The sequence below is a fragment of the Felis catus genome, chromosome B2, assembly GCF_018350175.1.
Source record: "Felis catus isolate Fca126 chromosome B2, F.catus_Fca126_mat1.0, whole genome shotgun sequence".
NCBI lineage: Eukaryota > Metazoa > Chordata > Mammalia > Carnivora > Felidae > Felis > Felis catus.
In genome coordinates this window covers 37,948,861-37,971,647 of record NC_058372.1, presented here as the reverse complement: position 1 = coordinate 37,971,647, position 22,787 = coordinate 37,948,861, and the positions used below count along the sequence as shown (strand labels likewise).

The window sequence follows — 22,787 nt, the reverse complement described above, 5'->3', positions numbered from 1 at the left end:
ATCAGTCAAGACAGGCGGTTGCTGATCCTGTTTTTGTGACACATCCAAGAGGGGAAGTCTTGATTGTGCCAAAGTGACTGTTTGAGAAGAGTGCACCCCAAATTCCTGTTTTCCTGTACCATTTTAAAACTTAGAAAATGTGAGCAGTGATGGGAGACATACCTGATCTGTTTCTTAGGCTCTGGACAGTATGAGGGGATTTCCTATGGGGTTTCAAACGCGAACATCTGTCCTTATTCATATCATTCTTAGAGGTTAGCTTAGTTTCCTTTTTTTTTTTTTTTCTCTTAACCATTGTGTTACTCTCTTAGTATTTATCTGAGGTACTTTCTCCCAGGGATTGCAAAGCTCAAAATTCCATAGAAGGTGGGCAGCTAATCTGTAGTAAGCCAGTGAGGGCAGTTGGGAGTAGTGGTGTCTGTGTCTGACTTGGGGAGCACAGGTCTTGGGGGCTAAGAGCATTCAGTTTTCATTTCTTTAAGCATGACAGTGCTGGGCAAACAAATGTTCTACTGGCTAAATTTGGTATGTGGGCCTCAGATTTGTGACCCTAGTCTGATAACCAATTTGCCCATAGGCACTTACCAGAAAGCATTAAATGATGATCCCAAGTATATCAGTTACCACTTAACCTACGTTTGCAGTTTCATTTTTCTGACAAAAACATGCTTTGGATGTGTAGTTAATTGTTTCTAATCTGGACACCCTTGCATTGAATATTCCCTTTCCCCAAATAGCTAATAATTTGAATTGGGCCAGCTGAGGTTAGCTATGTCACCTACTTTATTTCTGCATCAGGATTTACAACTCGATCAGTATATCATACAAGTGAAGCTCCCAAGACCTCAGAATGATATTGCCAGAACATACCTTTCGAAGGGATGAGGTCTAAACCCCCAGGGGAACTATACTCAGGTGCCTTTAACCAGAACTCCCACCCTACCTACCTCAAGGGGGCGTGATTCACTGGAGCCTATGTGAATGACTAAACACTGTGCAGCTCTGGGGAGCAGTGGCAGCCATGTGGACTACACCGAGATTGGCACTTCCTCAGTGTGCAGCGATGCAGCCCCGCCTTCAAGTCTAGACGGGTATCATGCGTTTGGGAAGCAAGTGAGTCTAAGACAATAGGGAGTTTGGAGGACAGTGGCCAGCGGGGGAACACATGTCCCACTTAAAGCCATTCACATTTAGATAAGTTTAAACATTCCTATAGGCAAGATTCACTGCCAGCTTGAGACCTGTGGTCTAAGCCAAGGTTCAAAAGATGTTTTGCAGAAACTTTGCATTAGTTAGGACTTTTTTGGTTATATATAACAGAATTCCAACTCAAAGAAAAGAGAGGAGTTCTTGGCTCACATACCTGGGTGAGCTCAGAGAAATGGAGGTGCTTTCAGAATCAGGGTTGTTGCCACTTTAAGTACCCGACACAGCCAAGATTTCTTCTCCACCCATCTGACCTTTGCTTGGCCCTGCTTCCTTGTACAGAAGGGCAGGAGACATGGCCTCTGGCAGCCTTAATTTAAAGACCCCCGCAAAAATCTATATAGGAAGGACTCTTATTTGCTCTGCTTGAGGCTCATCATCTTGGAATAGTGACTGTTCAGATGGGGACATGGTTGGGGGAGGGACCATGGTGGAAGGAGGTAGCATGATTGACCATGTCTGAATCAGCACACATCAGTCTGCTCCTCAGGAGCTGAAAGAATGGAGTGGGGGCAGGACTGTTACCAGAAGAAGAAGGACTAAGAAAGCTTGCTGGACATAAGACTCTAGGTCTCCAAGTCTGCTGCCCTCTCTACCTCCCCAGAAGGGTAGGTTCCCCTCCTCCCGCCCATACTTCTTTTCTCCCTCCCTCTCCTTTATAGCAAAGGGAATGCCCCATAACCAAAATTTGCTGGAAATTTTCCAAGTTGCATGCTCATTTGGCTGAACAGGTGGGAAGATTATTTTTATATTTGGCAAAACTGAGTTGTAGTAATTGTGTTAATGATGAGTTGTTATTGTTTGGGGTTCAAATTCCTCTTAAAAACTTAGGCTGGTGAATTATGTACTCCAAGATATTCTGAAAGTGAAATAATTAAGAGTTTCCTTTCCATATTCTCTATGAAAGATACTGGGCTACACCAAAGAACTGATGAAGCTGTGTAAGAGGGATTTTATTCTAGGAATTGAGCAGCAGAGGAGAGCAATGAACTGTTCTGAGGATCAAAACGAAATCAAACTAAGTGAATTTCAGCTACTTGGGCTTTTAGAACTGTCTGAAAGGCAAGATGGAGTAATAGGGTAATTATATATTTAAAATAGAGGGCTTGGGGCACCTGGGTGGCTAGTTGGTTAAGCCTCCAGCTCTTGATTTGGGCTCAGGTCATGATCTCACAGTCCATGAGTTCGAGACCTGCATCAGGCCCTGCACTGGCAGCTCAGAGCCTGCTTGGGATTCTCTCTCTCTCTCTCTCTCTCTCTCTCTCTCTCTCTCTCTCTGTCTCCCTCTCTCTCTCTCTTTGTCTGCCTCTCTCTCTCTCTTTCTCTCCCTCTCTCTCCTTTTCTGTCCCTCCCCTGCTCGTGCTCTGTCTCTCTCAAAATAAATAAATAAACATTAAAAATAATAATAAAATAAAGTAGAGGCCTTGATTTTGATAATTCTATTCCTGGTGAGTCTTGTTGACATTGAGCAAAGATTTTTAGTCAAGGTGAATATAAATATAGTATGATTTCTATTAGCTTAAAAAATTCTGTTCTTCGTGTTGTTTGATTTATTTGCATTTTCTGAGTGAATAAATATGTTCCAATAAATGGCTTTTAAAAATATAGGTATGTATTTTTTTTCTGGGATTCTTAGTATTTCTAGGGCTAAACTGCATTATCTTTTAAATTTTTTTTTTTCAACATTTATTTATTTTTGGGACAGAGAGAGACAAAGCATGAACGGGGGAGGGGCAGAGAGAGAGGGAGACACAGAATCTAAAGCAGGCTCCAGGCTCTGAGCCATCAGCCCAGAGCCCGACGCGGGGCTCGAACTCACGGACCGCGAGATCGTGACCTGGCTGAAGTCGGACGCTTAACCGACTGCGCCACCCAGGCGCTCCCTGCATTATCTTTTAAAGTACCACCTCACCTCTTCCTCTTCCCTGAAAAATGAATCCACCTGGATTCTCCGATTCTATCCTGCTCCTGAATCTAACAGCTCTTTAAGCAGAGCTCATATATCTGGTTTTCAGAAATACCTTAGAAGGGAATCTTCTGTTGGACAAAAAGTAGTTAGAAGGCCTCCCATGATACCAGTTATAAAATCCATGATCCCATTGCTTTGCTGTTTTCAGCAATGCTGTCTTCAGATTTGAGAGACTAAAATATCATGTTTGTTTTTCAGTGAACTAAATTATCATCACAATAATAATTTTTTGCTGGTTACTTTGATTTAGACACTGTATATGGAGATTCTTAAAGCCTTCTCATCTGGGTAAACAAAATGAGGTCTCACTTTATTGCAGATACTTTTAGACAGCTTTCCTCTACTTGGAGTCTAGTTAAACAAACAAAGAGTAATAAAAGTGAAAAACTCAACTTAAATGGTTTGTATTTTTTCTGACATGCACGTGTGATGTTTGTGGAGTAAGACTTCAATTTATAATTTCCAAGAGGGTAGAAGCTTTTATTTTTGTTTTATTCATGCAAATATTAAGAGATAAGAAATGACAAAGTATCTCAGCTTTGTAATTTAAATTTCTAGGGAAAATGCATTTTGCAAAAGGAAGGAGAGGATGTCTACTCTGGAGATTTCATCTGATCATCAAACACTGGTTTATAAAACATTGATTTATTTACATATCAGAACTGCCTCTAGCTTGGGATGTATTAGGCAGTCGCCTGCACTGTTGATTTTAGGAAGTTGAGAAATATTGTTCACCAAAAATGTCCATCCCATTTTTCAGTGCTGAAATGTATCATTAGCTTTTCATTTCTTTTATTAATTACTATTCCATCTTTTACAAATGCTACTGCTAAGGTGTTGAAACACATCTAATTGTACCGATTTGGAATAGATTCTTTATTATGTTATTGTTACCACATTTTGTTGAGAGATTATTCACATATCAAAGAATTCACTTTAAAGTGTGCATTTAGTAGTTTTTAGTACAAGTGTGCAACTATCAGTGACCATGATCTAATTTTAGAACATTTTCATCACCCCGAAAGAAGCCCTATACCATACCCATTAGCATTCATTCCTCTACTTTGCCCGTATCCCGACCTCTGGCAACCACTAATTGATTTTCCATTTCTATGGATTTGCTTTTACTAGACATTTCATATAAATGGAATCACACAGTATATGACCTTTTGTGACTGGCTTATTTCACTTAACATGCTGTGAAGATTGATCAGACACTGTAGCATATATCAGCACTTTATTCTTTTTTCATTGCCAAATAGTATCCTATGGTATGGATATGACCCATTTTGTTTATCCACTCATCAGCTGATGAACATTTGGGTTGTTTTCACTTCTTGGCCATAACGAATGATGCTACTATGAGCATTCGTTACAAGTTTTTGTGTGGACACCTTTTCCATTCTCCTGGGCATGTACCTAGGAGCTCTGGGTCTTCTGGTAACTCTGTGTTTACATTTTGAGGAGCTGCAAAACTGTCTTTAAGCAGCTGCACCATTTATATTCTCACCAGTAATGTATGAGGTTTCCAATTTTTTCAGATCCTCAGCAGCACATGTAGTTGTCTTTTTTTTTTAAGGTATCCTAGAGTGAGTATAAAATGAGTATCCCATTGTGGTTTCAACTTACATTTCCCTAGTGACTAATGATGTTGAGTATCTTTTCATGTGCTATTGGCCATCTAGATACTGTCTTTAGAGATATATCTATTCAAATCCTTTGCCTACTTTTTACTCTCAGAATTTCTGATGTATTCTTTTTAATTTAAAATTTTATTGCAGTATAATCAGCATACAAAGTTCTAGTAGTTTCAAAGTTGTATATTAGTATACAACACATTGATTTGTCAGTTCTACACATTACTCAGTGCTCGCCACAAGTGTAGCCACCATTTGTCACCATACAACATTATTACAGTATTATTGACTGTGTTTCCTTTGCTGTACTTTTCATCTCTATGACTTATTTATTTTATGACTTGTAGTTTGTACCTCTCAATCAATCCCCTTAATCTCTTTTGCCCCATCCCATACCATCTCCCCTCTAGAAACCATCAGTTTGTTATCTGTATTTAAGAGTCTGGTTTTTTTGTCTGTTTGTTCATTTCTTTTGTTTTGAGATTCTGCTTATAAGTGAAATCTTACGGTATTTATCTTGTGCTGTCTGACTTACTTCACTTAGTGTAATACCCACTGTGTGTCCATCCATGTTGCAAATGGCAAGATCTCATTCCTTTTTAATGTCTGAGTAATATTCTAGTTGTGTGTGTGTGTGTGTGTGTGTGGTGTATACGTATTTGTCAGTAGCCAGCCTTGTCAAAAATCAACTGATTGTAAACATAAGGGTCTATTTCTAGACTCACAATTCTATTCCATTCATGCGTATGTTTATCCTTATGCCCGTATCCCACTGTCTTGGTTACTGTTACTGTAGTAGGTTTTGAATTAAGAAGCGTGAGTCCTCTACCTTTGTTATTTTTTAGGATGTTTTGTCTATTCTTGGTCCCTTGAATTTCCATATAAATTTCTGGAGAAATTGGTTGATTTTTGCAAAGAAGCCAGTTCTAATTTTGAGGGACTTTTCAGGAACCTATTGATCAGAGGGGAGAGTCCTGCTATTTCACATTAAGTCTTATACCCTACAACCTTGCTGAACTTGTTTATTGTTTTTAATAGTTCTATAATAGATTCCTGGGAATTTCTGTATATGTACAAGACCATGCCACTTGCAAATAGAGTCTTCTGATTCTGTAAAAAGTCATTCTTCAAAAGTGAAGGAGAAATGGACATTCCTGGGTAAACAAAAGCTGAGAGAATTTGTCACTAGCCAGTGCATTAAAAAGACATCTAGATTAGAAAGGAAGAAGTAAAAGTATGCTTATTTACAGATGACATGATTTTGTGTATACAAATCCGAGGCAATCCACTGTTAGATGACAAGAGGTAATAAACAAGTTCAGCAAAAGTTTCAGGGTTCAAAATCAACATAGAAAAATCTATTATGTTTCTGCACAGTAACAATAAACACTGAAAACAAAATTAAAATATAAATTTTGGGAGCCTTGTTAATTTTTGCAAAGCAAGATCTCCCAACTAGTCTTCAAGCATTTTGAATATGTTATTACATTATCTTCTGGCCTCCACGATTCCTCATGAGAAATCCATTGTTGATCTTGTAGAAGATTCCTTGTGTGTGATCAGTCACTTATTTCTTGCTACTTCCATGATTTCTTTGTCTTTAGACAGTTTGATTATCATGTGTTTAGATTTGGATAACTTTGAGCTTATCAAGTTTCTTGGATATGTAGATTAATGTTTTTCATCAAATTGGGGAAGTTTTTGGTCATTATTTTTTTAAACATTCTCTCCCTTTACCATCTGGGACTTTATACACATGTTGATCTCTGAGTTCTCTGTTCATTTTTCTTCTTTCTTTATAATTTCTGTTGTGCAGACAGGATAATCTTAGTTGATCTGTCTTGAAATTTACTTTCTTCTACCAACTCAAATTGGCTATTGTAGTGAATTGTTTCTCAATTATCTTACCTTTCAACTCCAGAATTTCTGTTTTATTCTTTTTTTTTAAAATAATTTTTGTCTTTTTATTCATATTTCTTTTCTGTGAAACATCATCTTCGTACTTCCCTTTAATCCTTTAAACATGTTTTACATTTGTTCTTCAAACCTATTTATAATACCTAACTTAAACTCTTTATCTAGAAGTCAAAATCTAGGCTTCCTCAAGAGCTGTTTCTATTAATTTTTTAATTTCCTGTGCCTAGGAAATACTTTGCTGTTTGTGCATCTCATAATTTTTGTTGTTGTTGTTGTAGTACATTTTGAGTAATATAATATGACAGCTCTGAAAATCAGATTCCAACCTTCCCCATGGTTTGTTGTTTGTTACCATTGGTGCAGCTGCTTGTTTGTTTAGTAAGTTTTAGGGACCCATTCTACAAAGCTTATATGGTTTGTTGTATGAGGCTTCTGAAATCTCTGTTCAGTAAGCTCAGTGGTCAGGTAGTGACTGGACAGAGAGATTTTTTAAAATATGCCTTGAACCAGGGGCTCTTGGTACGTGTTGATCTCAGTGCTCCATAAATTTATAATTTTGTCTCAGCTTTCACTTCCTGCTTGTTTAGGCCTACAAGGTGAGCCAGAGGAGAGATATAAGGACCTTCTCTCATCTCTCTTGGGTATGCACATAGTCCTGTATATGTATGTGGTCTTCTAGAGTCCCCAAAATATGTCATAACTTTTCAACCCCTCTTATAGACCTCCTTTTCTGCAGGTTTTTATTTCAAGTTTTTGTTCACCCTCTTGCTGGCCTTCCTGGTACCACATGCAGCCTAGGGCAACTGTGATGGTGAACACTTGCAACTGATCTGTTTTCAACAAACACCATGGGGATATGGCTTCTTTTCACTGAATAAACCAAGTCAGGTCACCAAAGCCAAGTACTGTGAGTGGGGCTTTTCCAGGGAGCTGTCAGAGAAGTACAATTCTGTGGACTTTTTGGGTTGCTCCCAACCTATCCTACCTCTTCCAGTGGTTGCTGTGCTTCTGTTTTTCGGTTTTGTGGTTGCAAGTCTGTTATTTTTCAAGGCCGTTAGGGGACCGGGGAGAGGGAGGTGGGAATGGTCAAGTTAACATGTCACAAAGCTCACTGTTCTTACTGAGATTCAGCCATTTTACTTGAGTAAACACCCCTTGGATTGTTGTGAGCCTTTGGAGAACTTCCAGGATTTTGAAAAACTTGATTTTGACAATTTTTGTCCCTGTTCTCATTATTATTGTGGAGGAGTGGATTCTCAGAGGTCCTGACTCCACCATTTCTCTTTATTTTTCGTTAGTACTTTCTCTTAGGATGGATGAGACTACAAGCATATGAAATTGTCCAGTGTTCAATGGAGAGGAAGCACAAGATGGAATTGGGATGAGAATGCTCTACAGAAAAGAACTGGAGATAAATGTTTCCCATTTAATTTTTCATTGTAACTATGTAATAAATAAATAGCCATAGAGTATGTATGGGTGGAACTGACATACTTTTTTTTTTAATGTTTATTTATTTTTGAGAGACAGAGGCAGAGTGTGAGCGGGGGAGAGGCAGAGAAAGAGAAAGACACAGCATCCGAAGAGGCTCCAGGCTCTGCACTGTCAGCACAGAGCCCAAGCCGTGAGATCATGACCTGAGCCGAAGTCGGACGCTTAACCGACTGAGCCACCCAGGCACTTTAAAGGTTTATTCTTTTTTTTTAAAAAAAAAATTTTTTTTAACGTTTATTTATTTTTGGGACAGAGAGAGACAGAGCTTGAACGGGGGAGGGGCAGAGAGAGAGGGAGACACAGAATCGGAAACAGGCTCCAGGCTCCGAGCCATCAGCCCAGAGCCTGACGCGGGGCTCGAACTCCTGGACCGCGAGATCGTGACCTGGCTGAAGTCGGACGCTTAACCGACTGCGCCACCCAGGCGCCCCTAAAGGTTTATTCTTAAAGTTATCAACTTCATATACCTAGAGCATTTGTGGTCAAGAGATATCATGGAATCAAATGATAATTGCTAATAGAACATTGCTATATCATTGGCAACAAATGTTGAGCAGAAAGATTCTGTTATCATCTAGCTAAATTCATCATTGTAGTTCTAATTCCATGTGAAGACACATGGAGAAAACTTAACTGAGTGTCTCAGAAAGGGAAAGTTGAACCACACAGTAGTAATCCATTTTCATTCACTTAATGTGCTAAGTCCTTTAAGTTTGTAAGTACCGGTAACACCTTCTACCTACATAGCAAAAGATGCGTTGAATTGTTGCTATAGATGTTATTCTTAGCTTAATTAGTTGTATAAGGTGCCCACCCAGGACTTAACGGATTACTTCACAATAAAGCTCTAAGCAAAACCTGTGTGTTTAGAGAGGGCATGGAGATGATAAATCACTTAACATACAATCATGAAAGCATGGCGAAAGCATAGAACTGTGGGCAGTATCTCAGCAGAAGTATTACAGCAGGAATACCAGCGTGAACAGTGAGGGGTGATTCTCAGAGGATCCTTCTATCAAACATCTGTTCACAATGAGGGTACCATTAGCTGACAACTTCATAATTCGTTGGATTAAAACATCTCAGAGATGAAGGGGCTACTTGTAACAAAAAAGAATGTAATGCTATAACAGTTTGCTATTCTGTACAGTGTAGAGGAAAGATCCATTTGTGAAAGTCTGAATCATGTCAGGTGTACTATGAAAAGTCTGTATGGTGAGGAGAGAGATAGGGAGAAGGAAAAGGAGAGAAGGGGAGGGGAGGGGGCAAGAAGGGATGGGAGGAGAAGAGTAGAGAGAGACAGAAGAGAGTCGGTGGCTGAGAAGATCCAGTGTTCTTTTTTTTTCTTTTTAACATCCTTAAATTGTATTTTTTCATCATGATAAGTGTGCATTTTAATCCTCATCATCTCTTTCACCCATCCCTTCTCCTACCTCCCCTCTGGTAACCATCAGTTTGTTCTCTGTAGTTAAGAATTTGTTTCTGGGGTGCCTAGGTGGCTCAGTCAGTTGAGTGTCCGACTTCGGCCCAGGTCATGATCTCGCGGTTCATGAGTTCAAGCCCCGCATTGGGCTCTGTGCTGACCACTCAGAACCTGGAGCCTGCTTCAGATTCTGTGTCTCCCTCTCTCTCTGTCCCTCCCCAACTCATGCTCTATCTCTCAAAAATAAATAAAAACATTTGTAAAATAAAAAGAATTTGTTTCTTGGTTTTTCTTTCTCTCTTTCTTTTTCCTTTGCTTGTTTGTTTTGTATCTTAAATTCCACATAAGTGGAATCATATGGTATTTGTCTTTCTCTGACTGACTTATTTTATTCGGCATTATACTCTCTGGCTTCATCCATGTTGTCGCAAATGGCAAGGTCTCATTCTTTTTGATGGCTGAATAAAATTCCATTGTATGTATATGCCGCATCTTCTTTATCCATTTCTTTATTGTTGGATACTTGTGCTGCTTCCATAATTTGGCTATTATAAATACTGTTATAAACGTAGGGGTGCATGTATCTCTTTGAATCAGTGTTTTTGTGTTTTGGGTGTAAATACCCAATAGTACAATTACTGAATCATAGGGGAGTTCATTTTTTACTTTTTGAGTAATCTCCATACCATTTTCCACAGTGGCTACATCAGTTTGCATTCCCACCAACAGTGCACAAATGCTCCTTTTTCACCACATCCTTGCCAATACTTGTTTCTTATGTTATTGATTTTAACCATTCTGACAGATGGTTAGTGATATTTCATTGTAGTTTTGATCTGCATTTCCCTGATGATGAGTGATGTTGAGCATCTTTTCATGTGTCTGCTGGCCATCTGTATGTCTCTTTTGGAGACATGTCTGTTCATGCCTTCTGCCCATTTTTCAATCAGATTATTTGTTTTTTAGATGTTGAATTGTATCAGTTCTTTCTATATTTTGGATACTAAACCTTTATTGAATGTATCATTTGCAACCATCTTCTCTCATTCCATAGGTTGATTTTTAGTTTTGTTGATCGTTTCCTTCACTGTGCAAATGCTTTTTACTTTGATGTAGTCCTAATAGTTTATTTTTGCTTTTATCGCCCTGCATCAGGAGACATATCCAGAAAAATGTTGCTATGGCTGATGTTGGAGAAATTGCTGCCTGTGTTGTCTTCAAGGATTTTTGTGGTTTCAGGTCTCACATTTGGTGATCCATTTTGAGTTTTTTGTGTGTGTATGCCATAAGAAAGTGCCCTAGTTTCATTCTTTTGCATGTTACTGTCCAGTTTCCCAACATCATTTGTTGAAGATACTGTCTTTTCCCCACTGCATATTCTTTCCCCCCTATTGTAGATTAATTGACCATATAAGTATGGGTTAGTTCTCGGTTTTCTATTCTATCCCATTGATCTGTGTGCCTATTTTTGTGCCAGTACCATACTGTCTTGGTCACTGCAGCTTTGTAATATCACTCAAAGTCTGGAAGACTCATGATTCTTAAGATCACCATTAAATCAAAAGCTGCTCTGTAGGACTAAAGAACACATATGGCTTAGTATCTTCTACCAAAAAGTCATTACAAGAAAATTGAAGAGGGAAATTCTTAGAGGATTTACAGTTGGTGCTGACTATTCAATTAGGGAATTACACTACAAGGTACGTAGTGGCAGACATTCTGTACCTGGTATTCTAGGAGGTGACCATGTGTCGTATTTGCCACATGAAGTGCCAGGTGTCGGGTTTGCAGTTTCCAAATTATACATATGCTTTCCTCAGAACTTTTATCTTCAACATATTATTTGATTCAAGCCCAGTATACTAAAGATGAAGAAAGTAATTAGGAGAGCAACTTCAGCAGAATGGTAGTATAGAAATTTCTAGCACCTGTTCCCTCCCAGAAACATCAATTTGAATAACTACCAAGCCTGAAAATACCTTCGCAAAAGCTAAGGATTCCAGATGAGGAATTACAGCATTGGGATGGGATAAGAAAAAGAAGACACATTGAGGAGGGTAGGAAAGATAGTGCCATTACTGCATTAGAGGGTGGAAAAGATAGATTGACATTACCTCGTTACTCCTCCCCCAAGCATGGGCATCCTAGCAGCTGAGAGAGACACCCTCCCCTTGGGAGGAGAATGACGTGAGGAACTGACTTTATCGTGGTTACCCGTGCTGGCCTATCCCACCATCAGCTGACTCCAGTGGCCCCAGGCAGTTCCCATGGTCCCAGGTAACTTCCATAACACCAGGTGATTTCTTGGTCCTGGACTCTTGGCAGGCTATGAGAATCCAATCCCCCGGCCCACCCTAGCACCTTCCTGTTCCTGTAGCCCCAAGCAGCTCCTACAACAGTAGGCTACCAACATGCTCCCATAAAACCAAGCTCCTGATTACCCTGGGGCTGGGTAGCTTCCATAGCCCCAGGCAGCTCCCATGATATCAGGCTCCCTGCAGACTCTAGCAAATTCAGGATCCCAACCCATCCCTGTTTGGCCAGCTCCCATGGCCTCAGGCTCCTATAGTTCTAGTATCTGGTTGGTTCCCACCAAACCCACAATGCCAGCCCTCTCCAATGCCAGCCCAAGCCCTGAAGCCTGAGCTTTGAGGCTGGCTTCCACAGACCCAGGTTCCTGACCTGCCCAGCATCACACTGGTCACTGCAGGCCAACTTGGCCCCTCATGCCCTATGGTGTAAGCCAACTCCCATGGCCTAAGACTACAGGCTGGTCCTACTGCCAGGTTGGCCCCTGGACCCCAGCCTCCAGGCTGGCTCCCATGAAATCAGGCTCCCAGCCCATCTTCGCACTGGACTGGCCCCTGTAGATCCAGATGCTGGACCTACCCCAGTGATCCCCAGTACCTGGTCAGCCACTGTGGACCCAGTGTCCATATCCACCCATGTAGGCATGAGCTCACCAAAGGAAACTAATAAAGCTACAGTAACTGACCCTGAAGAAATGGAGATCTATGAGCTATCTGACAAAGAATTTAGAATAATCCTCTTAAGGAAATTCAGTGAATTACAAGAAAACACAACTAAATGAAATTAGGAAAAAAATACATGAACAAAATGAGAAGTTCAACAAAGGAATAGAAACCATTAAAAAAAAACAACAAGCAAAGCCAATCCTAGAGTTAAAAACTACAGTGATTGAATTGACAATTCAATAGAAAGCTTCAAAGCAGACTCAATCAAGTAGAATAAAAAATTAGTTAACTAGAAACCATATCATTTGATATTATCTAGTCAGAGAAGCAAAAGGAACAAACGCAAAGAGTGAAGAGAACCTTTCTGAATTATGGGATACCATTAAAGGAAACAATCTCACATTATTAAAGTCTCAGGAGAAGAGAGGGATAAAGGGGCAGAAAGCATGTTTAAAGAAATGATGGATTAGAATTCTCAATGTGGGGAGAGGTTTGGACATCCATGTTCATACAGCTAATAGGTGACCCTATAATTTCAAACCAAAATGATCTTTTATAAGACACATTAAAATAAAATTGGTAAAATCAAATACAAGGAGAGAATTTTAAAAGCAACAAGAGAAAAACATACCTGTATAATAAGGGTATCAGCAGATTTCTCAGCAGAAACCTTATAGGCCTGGAGAGAATGGGACAGTATACTCAGATTTCTGGAAAAAGAAAAAAAAGAAACTGCCAACAAAGAATACTTTACCCAGCATAGCTGTCTGGGTAAAAGATATGAAAATATAAAGCATACTGGTAAAGGCAAGTCTAAGCAATTCATAATACTCTAATACTATATAGTATGGTGTTATGCTAATTACTTAATGTAGTATAAAGATTAAAGGACAAAAGTACTAACAATTATAGCTACAATAATTTGTTAATGAAGACATATGAAAAGAGGTAAATTGTGATGTCAAAGATACAAAAAAATGGGACTGATAGTAAAAATGAATAGTAGATACACAAAAGATAAAGAGGAGGGAATCAAAGTATACCACAGCGAAAATCACTTCACAAAGAAAGACAATAAAAGGGGCGCCTAGATGGCTCAGCCGGCTAAGTGTCCGTCTTTGGCTCAGGTCATGATCTCAGGGTCCGTGAGCTTGAGCCCCACGTCAGGCTCTGTGCTGTCAGCTCAGAGCCTGGAACCTGCTTCAAGTTCTATGTCTCCCTCTCTCTCTGCTCCTCCCCCACCTGCTTGTGCTGTCTCTCTCTCTCTCAAAAATAAATAAACATTAAAAAAAAAAAAGAAAAGAAAATTGGAAGAAGGGAACAAAGGAACTACAAAGCTAGGAAACAATGAATAAGTTGGTATTAGTTAAGTCCTTACTTTGCCTTAGTTCTTTTTAATGTAAATGGATTAAATTCTCCAATCAAAAGGCATAGAGTGGCTAATGGATTAAAAACAAGACCCATCTATATGCTGCCTACAGGAGACTCATTTCAGCTTTAAGGGCACACAGAGACTTAAGGGGAAAGGATGGAAAAAGATACCCTCTGCAAATGGAAACCAAAAGAAAGTAAGAGTAGCTATACTTCTATCACACAAAATAGACTTTAAGCCAAAACGATAATGAGACAAAGAAGGCCATTTTATAATGATAAAAGGGTCAATTTATCACAAGGATATAACAATATGTATGCATCCTAGATCACAGCACCTAAACATATTAGGCAAATATTTACAGATCTGAAGGGAGAAATAGACAACAATACAATAATAGTAGTGGAATCTGATACCCCACTTTCAACAATGGATGGATCATCCAGACAGAAAATCAATAAGGAAACGCTGGATGTGAACTATACCTTAAGCCAAATGGACCTACCAGACATATATGTAACATTTCACCCAACAGCAGCAGATTACAGACTCTACTCAAGCACACATGAAACATTCTCCTGGATAGATCACATGTTAAGTCACAAATCTAATCAAGAAATGGGCAGAGGACTTGAATAGAAATTTCCCCAAAGAAGATATATAAATGGCCCAAACAGATACATAAAAGGGTGTTCAGTACTTCTAATCCTCTGGGAAATGCAAACCAAAGGCATGAGATATATCCTCATATCTGTTAGAATGGCTATTATCTAAATGCCAAGAGACACCAAGTGCTGTCAAGGATGTGAAGAAAAGGAAATTCTTATGCACTAGTGGTGAGGATGTAAATTGGTACAGCCACTATGGAAAACGGTATGGAGTTTCCTTAAAAAAAAATTAAAGATAGAAGGACCATATCCAGTAACATATACACTTCTGTGTATATGTCAAAGGAAATGAAATCTCTCAGAGATATCTGCATTCCCATGTTCATTGCAGCATGTTCCCAATAGCCAAGGCATGGAAAAACCTAAATGTCTACTGATGGACGAATGGATACAGAAGATGTGGTATATGTACAACGGAATATTATTCAGCCATAGAAAGAAGAAAATTCTGCTGTTTGCAACAACATAGATGGGCCTTGAGAGCACAATGCTAAGTGAAATAAGACAGAGAAAGACAAATACTGTATGTTCTCCTTCACATGTGAAATCTAAAAAACTGAACTCACAGATATAAAGAAAGGAATGGTGGATGCCAGAAGCTAGTGGGTAGGGGAAAATGTGGAGATGTTGATCAAAGGGTAAAAACTTCCTGTTATTAGATGTGTAAGTTCCACAGGTTAATGTATAGCACAGTGACCATATATTATATATTTGAAAGTTGTTAAGAGTATAGATCTTATATGTTCTCACCACCTACAAAAATGATAATTATGTGAGGTGATGGATGTCTTATCTAACCTTTTTGTGGAGCTCATTTCTCGGTATATTTGTGTATCACATAATCACATTTTACACCTTAAAGTTACATTTGTTATATGTCATTTATATCTCAGTAAAGCTGGAAAAAAATAAAAAGACATTATATAAAAACAAAAGGCATTTTAATACAATTTATAATACATCAATATTGATTCTTTAGCTGTGGCAAATGTACAATACTAATGTAATAACAATAGGGGAAACTAGGTGTAGGGTATGTGTTAACTCTGTACTACCTTTGCAACTTTTCTGTAAATACAAAAGTATTCTAAATAAAAATTTTATTCAGATTAACAAAAGAAACTATTTAAGATGACTGGACTCCATTTGAGTTATAGGTCCTTTCTTAGAAAAAAGGATTGGTGTCTGATACTCTTGCCTAAAAAAACCAGTTATTTTAGCTAGATACTCATATATAGAAATTTCTATAAATATCGTTTCAATCGTGTTGAATAAGATTGCTATTAGAATACAAGCCATTCGATACAAGTGCAATTAGCCATTTGGATATTAAAAGTGTGCCATTTCTTTAGTGTCTTGGCAGGTTACAATGGTACCATCTTTGCATATGGGCAAACAGGCAGTGGTAAGACATTCACCATCACGGGTGGAGCAGAACGCTACAGTGACAGAGGCATTATCCCAAGGACACTGTCGTACATTTTTGAGCAATTACAAAAGGTATGAAACTTTAACTTCATTTTCTGTTTGATATATTCAGCAGAAATTTACAGTGGGTAAAAAATTTATTGTGACATTTTATTATATTATATCTAAATGAGGAAGTATTATTGTGTAATAACTCTGGCCTTTATATTTAAGGAAAGTTTGGGATTTTGCTGAAGAAGTAGAAATTAAGGTGCTTCTCATTAAAGGGATGCTGTTTCAGCAAAGGCTGAAAGAGAGTTCTTCTGATACATCCATGGAGGTTAAAAGAACAGATAACACATTTTCCCAACTAACATCTTATATTCCCCATTAAGAAACTGGATGTCCTTTTACCAAGACATTTTTATTTCAGCTACTAAAGCACTGAGTAAGATGATATGATTGTACCTTTTTCACAATTGTGACAGAAGCCCAGAAGAGTTTACCAGAGTAAATATCCTATTGCAATTAATATTATTATGAAGAGTTCTTTATATTATATGCATCATTTATGTGTGTCTCTAAGTGCCTATTGCCTTATTAGTATTGAATACGACATATAATACAATTAACAAGGCAGGTATCTTTATCCCACTTTTATAGTTGGGAAAACTGAGTCTAAATATCTTTCCCTGGGTCCTTATAAGTAGCCGGTCTGGTGGTCCATCCCAGGTCTGTGTGATGCCAAACCCTGTGCTTTTCACCACTACATACACTGCCTCTGTATCTCAGACTGGCTTTATTTTGTTGGTTGTATTTAAACAATAATGAGTTAAGGAACTTCTCTGAACTTGGATTTCAGTTTTCCCTTAACTTCTCTAGGTTTCAGTTTTTCCCTCTGTGAAAGTAAGAATTGAATTGTACTAGAGGATCTCCAGCATCCCTACTCACTCCTACACTTACTTGGTTGTATTAATTCTGTGTAACAAATGTCCTAACTAGGTCAGTGTAACAGCTATTCCAAATTTTCTTGACTGTATGCTTTTTGCATTTTGAGTTGCAAAGATGAGAAGAAATCGCTGAGATCTGCATAATTCTAATTTCCATCCATAAAGTAGCAATTACCCATTAGTTCAGCTCATCTCTCACTAGCTCAAACATGCCAACACTGCATGCCAGAAAATGTAGAAGAGAAAGAGTTGAGTATAGTGTGTATGTTGGATTCAGATCCTGTCTTTTCATTTACTCATTTATTTCTGACATTAGCTGTTTTGTTTTGCTCCCAGATTTCACAGACTGGGAACATAATTTCTAATAGTTTTTGCTGCTGTGGCTCAATGTGGAACTATGTTGTCTTGGAAAGTTCATTGCAGTTGGTGCAGACCAACCTTGTTCTGAGAAAATGTACTACTTACAGCATGTGGCCTTGAGGTGGTCACTTAATGTCTCAGGCTTATGGAGTTGCTTCTGAGGGTTGAACATACTCTATCTATAAAGATATTGTCCTGGCACATAGTACATGGTCAATGTATGAGCTCAGTTACTATAGCCATTAATATCTATATCCATATATATATATATATATATATATGTATATATGTATATATATATATGGAGAGGGAGAGGGAGAGAGAGAGAGAGAGAGAGAGAGAGAGAGAGAGAGAGAGAGAGAGAGAGACAAATGATCCTGATTAATTTCAAAGAATCCTTTGAAACTTAGGACAAATGAAGCCAATTTCCCTGATTAAGTTAAACAGAATAAATAAATCCTTTCCTAATGGAAAATATATTTGTCCCTTTTAAAATTTTGTCTGTGAATATCAAAATATAGTTCTAAAAGTCTAACTGTCTTCCAAGTATCTACCGTCTGCCCAGTTCATTGTTTTCATATCTGTTTGTCATTGACATTATTCTAAACCACATTTCAGTTTGAATTATCCTAAATCACTTCCTGGACTGGAGAGAGCCCCTTGGACCAATTTATAGTCAGGACAACTCTTTGTAAAAGGACAGATCTCCATGATGGGCACAACATATTCGTTCTAATCAAATTGAACTGCTGCAAAACTAGTAAGAGACAGCTTGAGGTTCATCATTAAGTTTGTCCACATTGTATAGCTGAGAAATGCAGACAGGTACGCAGATACCCCCAGTCGATTGCTTGAGAGGGCCACATGGAGTTCTCTAGAATTCTTAAAGGACATACTTGACTTATGCAAAGTAATTATTTCAAGATAAACCAAGAGCAAGTGCATACTGGCTCCTAAAATGCCTGTGAGTGTGATAGGAGCACATTTGCAGTAATTTTAAAGGAAGACACTTGATTCCATTTATTTTAGAAATCATAGCTCATTATTTTTGAGTACTGTGAGGTTCAGACTTGTTTTGGGGCAAGAGAAAAGGCTGTCTGCAGGGAACATGTGTGTTACATTACAGTCTGGCAATCCTAGACACTAAAAAAGGAATAATAAGGAAAGGTAGCTTGCCACATTGCTCAGTGACTTTTAAGTGTATATTCTAATAAAAGTCCAGAAAATGCAGAAACTGGAGGAGCCAAAGGCATTATCCCAATCATCTCAGGGGAATAGTCTTGCCATTTTCCTGACTTATGATTCCTTCTACTTTCTGGAAGAAGAGAGTTTCTCCACTGCAGATGAACATACAAATTGGCTGTTGTTTTGCCTTTCTTTTACTTTCCTTTTTTTTTTTTCTTTAAAATTTTTTTTTCAACGTTTTTTATTTATTTTGGGACAGAGAGAGACAGAGCATGAACGGGGGAGGGGCAGAGAGACAGGGAGACACAGAATCGGAAACAGGCTCCAGGCTCCGAGCCATCAGCCCAGAGCCTGACACGGGGCTCGAACTCACGGACCGCGAGATCGTGACCTGGCTGAAGTCGGACGCTTAACCGACTGCACCACCCAGGCGCCCCAACTTTCCTTTTATATTCTTGCTGAATTCTCTATTTGGGGGCTTTTAGAAATAATGGTAAAAACGATAACATTAGCAATAATTATAACAGTAGCAACAGCAACAACTTATTGGTCCTTACTACAGGGACACACATTTCTAGTCAGATTTTAAATACAGAACCCTATTTCTCTGTTACAACAGTTCTACAAGATAAGAGTTATCCACAATTTCATAATTAAACAGCTGACGATAGTGCAGGATCACTCAGTTATAAATGGCAGATCCCGTATTCAAACCCAGCTTTTTCTGATGCTAAGATGAGCTCAGAACTGTATGCTAAAATCTCAAACTATAACATATGGGATATTTCAGTTATGTTCAGATAAGTTTAGAAGTATGTTGCTCTTAAACTTGCTGAGAGGTTGCTAAATGATCCCCCATGGCCTTCAACTTGCTCTGAGAATCTTGCTCTGAGAATCTTCTAGAGAGGACAGCATATATGTTCATTGTGGAACCCTTTTTTCACAAGTATTTCATAGGATACTTGAGGGAAAACTGGATTAGACTAAAGACCACACAGAATCTGTCTAGAATATATGATCTCTGATACCTGTGCCATAACCCAAAGAATGATGTTGAATGATGCCTTTGCTAAACTAGGGCACTAATCTAATCAGCAGGGTGTTTGTTAGGATAAACAGAGTCGCCTACATCAGCAGGACTTCAGCATTTGGTGGGGATAAATTTATTTAGTAGAGACTCAGTCCATGCTGTCACCTTCCCAGACCACCAAAACATGACATCTCAGGTGTAGCTTGAGAGTTTTGCTCTGGTCATGTGCTGCCTGAGAATTGCCTTAGTTTTTCAGGTGTTATTTTGTTCTTATGAAATATTGGTGTTTTTATTTGGAGAGTTTGAGCCACTTTAGAACCAGAGAATCATATTAATTTTAATCTGAAGAACGCATTAGGAATTCATTCTTCAATTTCATCACTAATCAGTGTGGAAACTGAGGCCTGACACAGTAGGGTATTATAGCAAGTAGGACTAGGATTCCAGCCCTGGATATGCAGGCCTTTGTTCTCTCTTCCATCTCTGTGACTTGGTCGTCTCTCCCTTTAAATAGTATCTGTCAAATGGATTGTCTTGGATATGGGTGAGAATCAGTCAGGAAGGTCATCCTAAGGAAAATCTCTTTGTGAGTATTGACTCTGACAATCTGCTGACCTTCTGGCCATGAGACACAAATATATTCTGTTATGAGAAGTAGGACTCTATTTGCTGAAGTGCAAGCATCTGTATTTTGGGAGAAACAAGAAGAAAGTGCTATCAATTGATATTTGGTCTTGAAAACTGAAAAAAAAATTTCAGTTTTCTTGAGACCTGAAAAAATTCCATTTTATTCTATCTCAGAGGGAGTGGGTCCTTTTTATCTGCTAGCAGAACTGAGACAGGACCAGTTGCCTGGACTTTTATCCTAATTGCATTGATGCCTCTGTCATTGCATTTCAGTATTAACCCCCACAAAGTACCTCTCTCAAATGAATAGCTCAATATCCCTGATTGCCACGTGGGCCAGGAAGATTAACCCAAGAGAGAAGTTATAGGCAGTGAGCTGTGAATGTCTACTTTTACCGTTACCTGATTGATCTAAACTATTTCTGTCCCCTGGGATTCATTTTACATTATCTACTATTGTCTGTTATCTATGTCACCAGAAATTTTGAATATTGGAAAAATTTTTTAAAGAATTATGATGAAAGCTGGAAACTCTTTTGCTACTGAAGGTTTTAAACAGAAGTAATGATACTGTTTTCTTTTATGAATAGGCTATTCACAGAATGTAAGTTTATTTTTTCACAGTAACCTTTTTTTTTTTTTTTTGGAGGGGGTTCTGGAAAGTAAAAAATGGTGTGTTGTACATTTCTGCAACCAAGTTGGCTCATTTTAAGTGTATATTGACTCTTTATGTATAACGTGGAACCAATAAAAAAACAACAGACTAAAGTTGCTTGTAATCATGGGTGTTGGCTATTAAAAAAAAAAAAGCTTCATGCATATGGTTACTGGCAACTTGAAAGTGTCACGAACTGAAAATGGAAACCATGCAAAGTGAGGAGGGTAAAGAAGAGAAGCTGTGAGGAAACTATAGTGATGTGTTCATCCTCCTCTGAGCTGAATCGTTATTTATAGCCATTAAATAACATCTTCCCCTTTTCCAATCAGGACAGCAGCACAATATATACAACGCGCATTTCCTATTTGGAAATCTACAATGAATGTGGTTATGATCTGTTGGATCCAAGACATGAAGCCTCCAGTTTGGAAGATTTGCCGTGAGTAGCAGAACAACAAAGAATGGGGGAAATTACTTTCAGATGTTCCTTTCAATTGTTTTCTTTGAAACTTTGTATGTTTCTGGTCTCAATCATAATTAACAAATACTGGATAACAGAATCTTTTTTGTAATATAATGGATATTTTTTTTTCAGTTATGACAAATAGACAGCAATGATGGGAACTAAAATTGCTTGAAACCCATTTCTTGGGAAAATCTCTCTTGGAGTTGGTACAAGAGAGTGCACTGAATGTTCTCGGACCCGGGGTAGAGTGGACTAGTGGGATATGCTGGTACTGCTTTACCTCTGCGGAGTCAGACCCTTTCCTCCTTCATTTGTGGCCTTTGTCTGACGAGGGAGTTCAAATTAGGGCTCAAGCAGCAATGAGAGACTGCAAGAGAGAAAATAAAACTTTGTTTTCCCCGTTGCTTCTCTATTGTAAGACTGACACTGAAAATCATTTGGTCAGATTGGCACTGATTGCTGCATGACTGAAATATAAAGAGTCTTCAGAGCTTACCTACTGAGTAAGTTACCCTGCCAGCGTTTATTACTCACTGCTTGTTTGAATATCTGCCTGAATTACATATTAATTGATAATATTTCATATCCTTTTGTGCAGACATCTTCATATATCAGAAGTTGGTAGGGATGCCTGGATGGTTCAGTTGGCTAAGCCTCCGACTTGTGATTTTGGCTCAGGTCATGATCTCATGGTTCATGAGATCAACCCGCGCATCAGGCTCTGTGCTGACAATGCAGAGCCTGCTTGGGATTCTCTGTCCCCCTCTCTCTGCCCCTCCCCTTCTCTCTCTGTCTCTCTCTCTCTCAAAAATAAATAAATGAATAATAAAAATAAATAAAATAAATTTAAAAAGTTGGTACAGCCAAGAAAATGTATTTTAATTTTCTTAATATTCTAAAGCAATTTAAAAACACATATTAATCCTCTACCACAAAGATCAACAACCAATTGCTGGCTTGTTCTGGTTTGCAAAAGAAATAAGGAAATAATAAAGAAAATAAATTATACTCTTTACATCATCTTTGTATGTATTCTTCCTTTAATATTGACAGGGAGTTTTTATGTATCTCTTTTATGCCAATTGTATTCATCAGAGGGAGTTAGGAAAGGGGATTATTGTTGGTTTCTAAATATGTTAATTAAAGAATATAAGAAGAGAAAGGAAAGATCTGACTCCATGGAAGAAATTGGTCTTGAGGAAACTATTGGAATTAAGTTTCCAGAGAGGTAAAATGTTCCTCAGAGGAAGGTTAGAAACAGCAACATTAAAAATATGAAGATGTAGTCAGAAAGGCCATGTGTTGAGGAGTCATGTGAGATAAAAGCAGGAAGGCTAACAGAAGCCAGCTTTTGAGGTACTTGAATGGTGGGCTTTTGCTGTGAGATTGATTATTACTCTAATAGGCTTTTAAATTAATTTTCTAGCCTCCAGTCTAACCTGT

General features: G+C 38.4%; 1 protein-coding gene across 5 annotated transcripts in view; it reads left to right on the top strand.

The window, feature by feature from the left end:
* Positions 1-22,787, top strand: part of KIF6 (kinesin family member 6) — a 386,490-nt gene that overhangs the window by 63,965 nt on the left and 299,738 nt on the right. For all 5 annotated transcript variants that reach the window (XM_019830554.3, XM_006931669.5, XM_045057492.1 and 2 more), the window contains 2 exons: positions 16,014-16,161; positions 21,208-21,317. In XM_019830554.3, the coding sequence (XP_019686113.1) occupies positions 16,014-16,161; positions 21,208-21,317 (258 nt within the window). The remainder of the gene's footprint in view (positions 1-16,013; positions 16,162-21,207; positions 21,318-22,787) is intronic.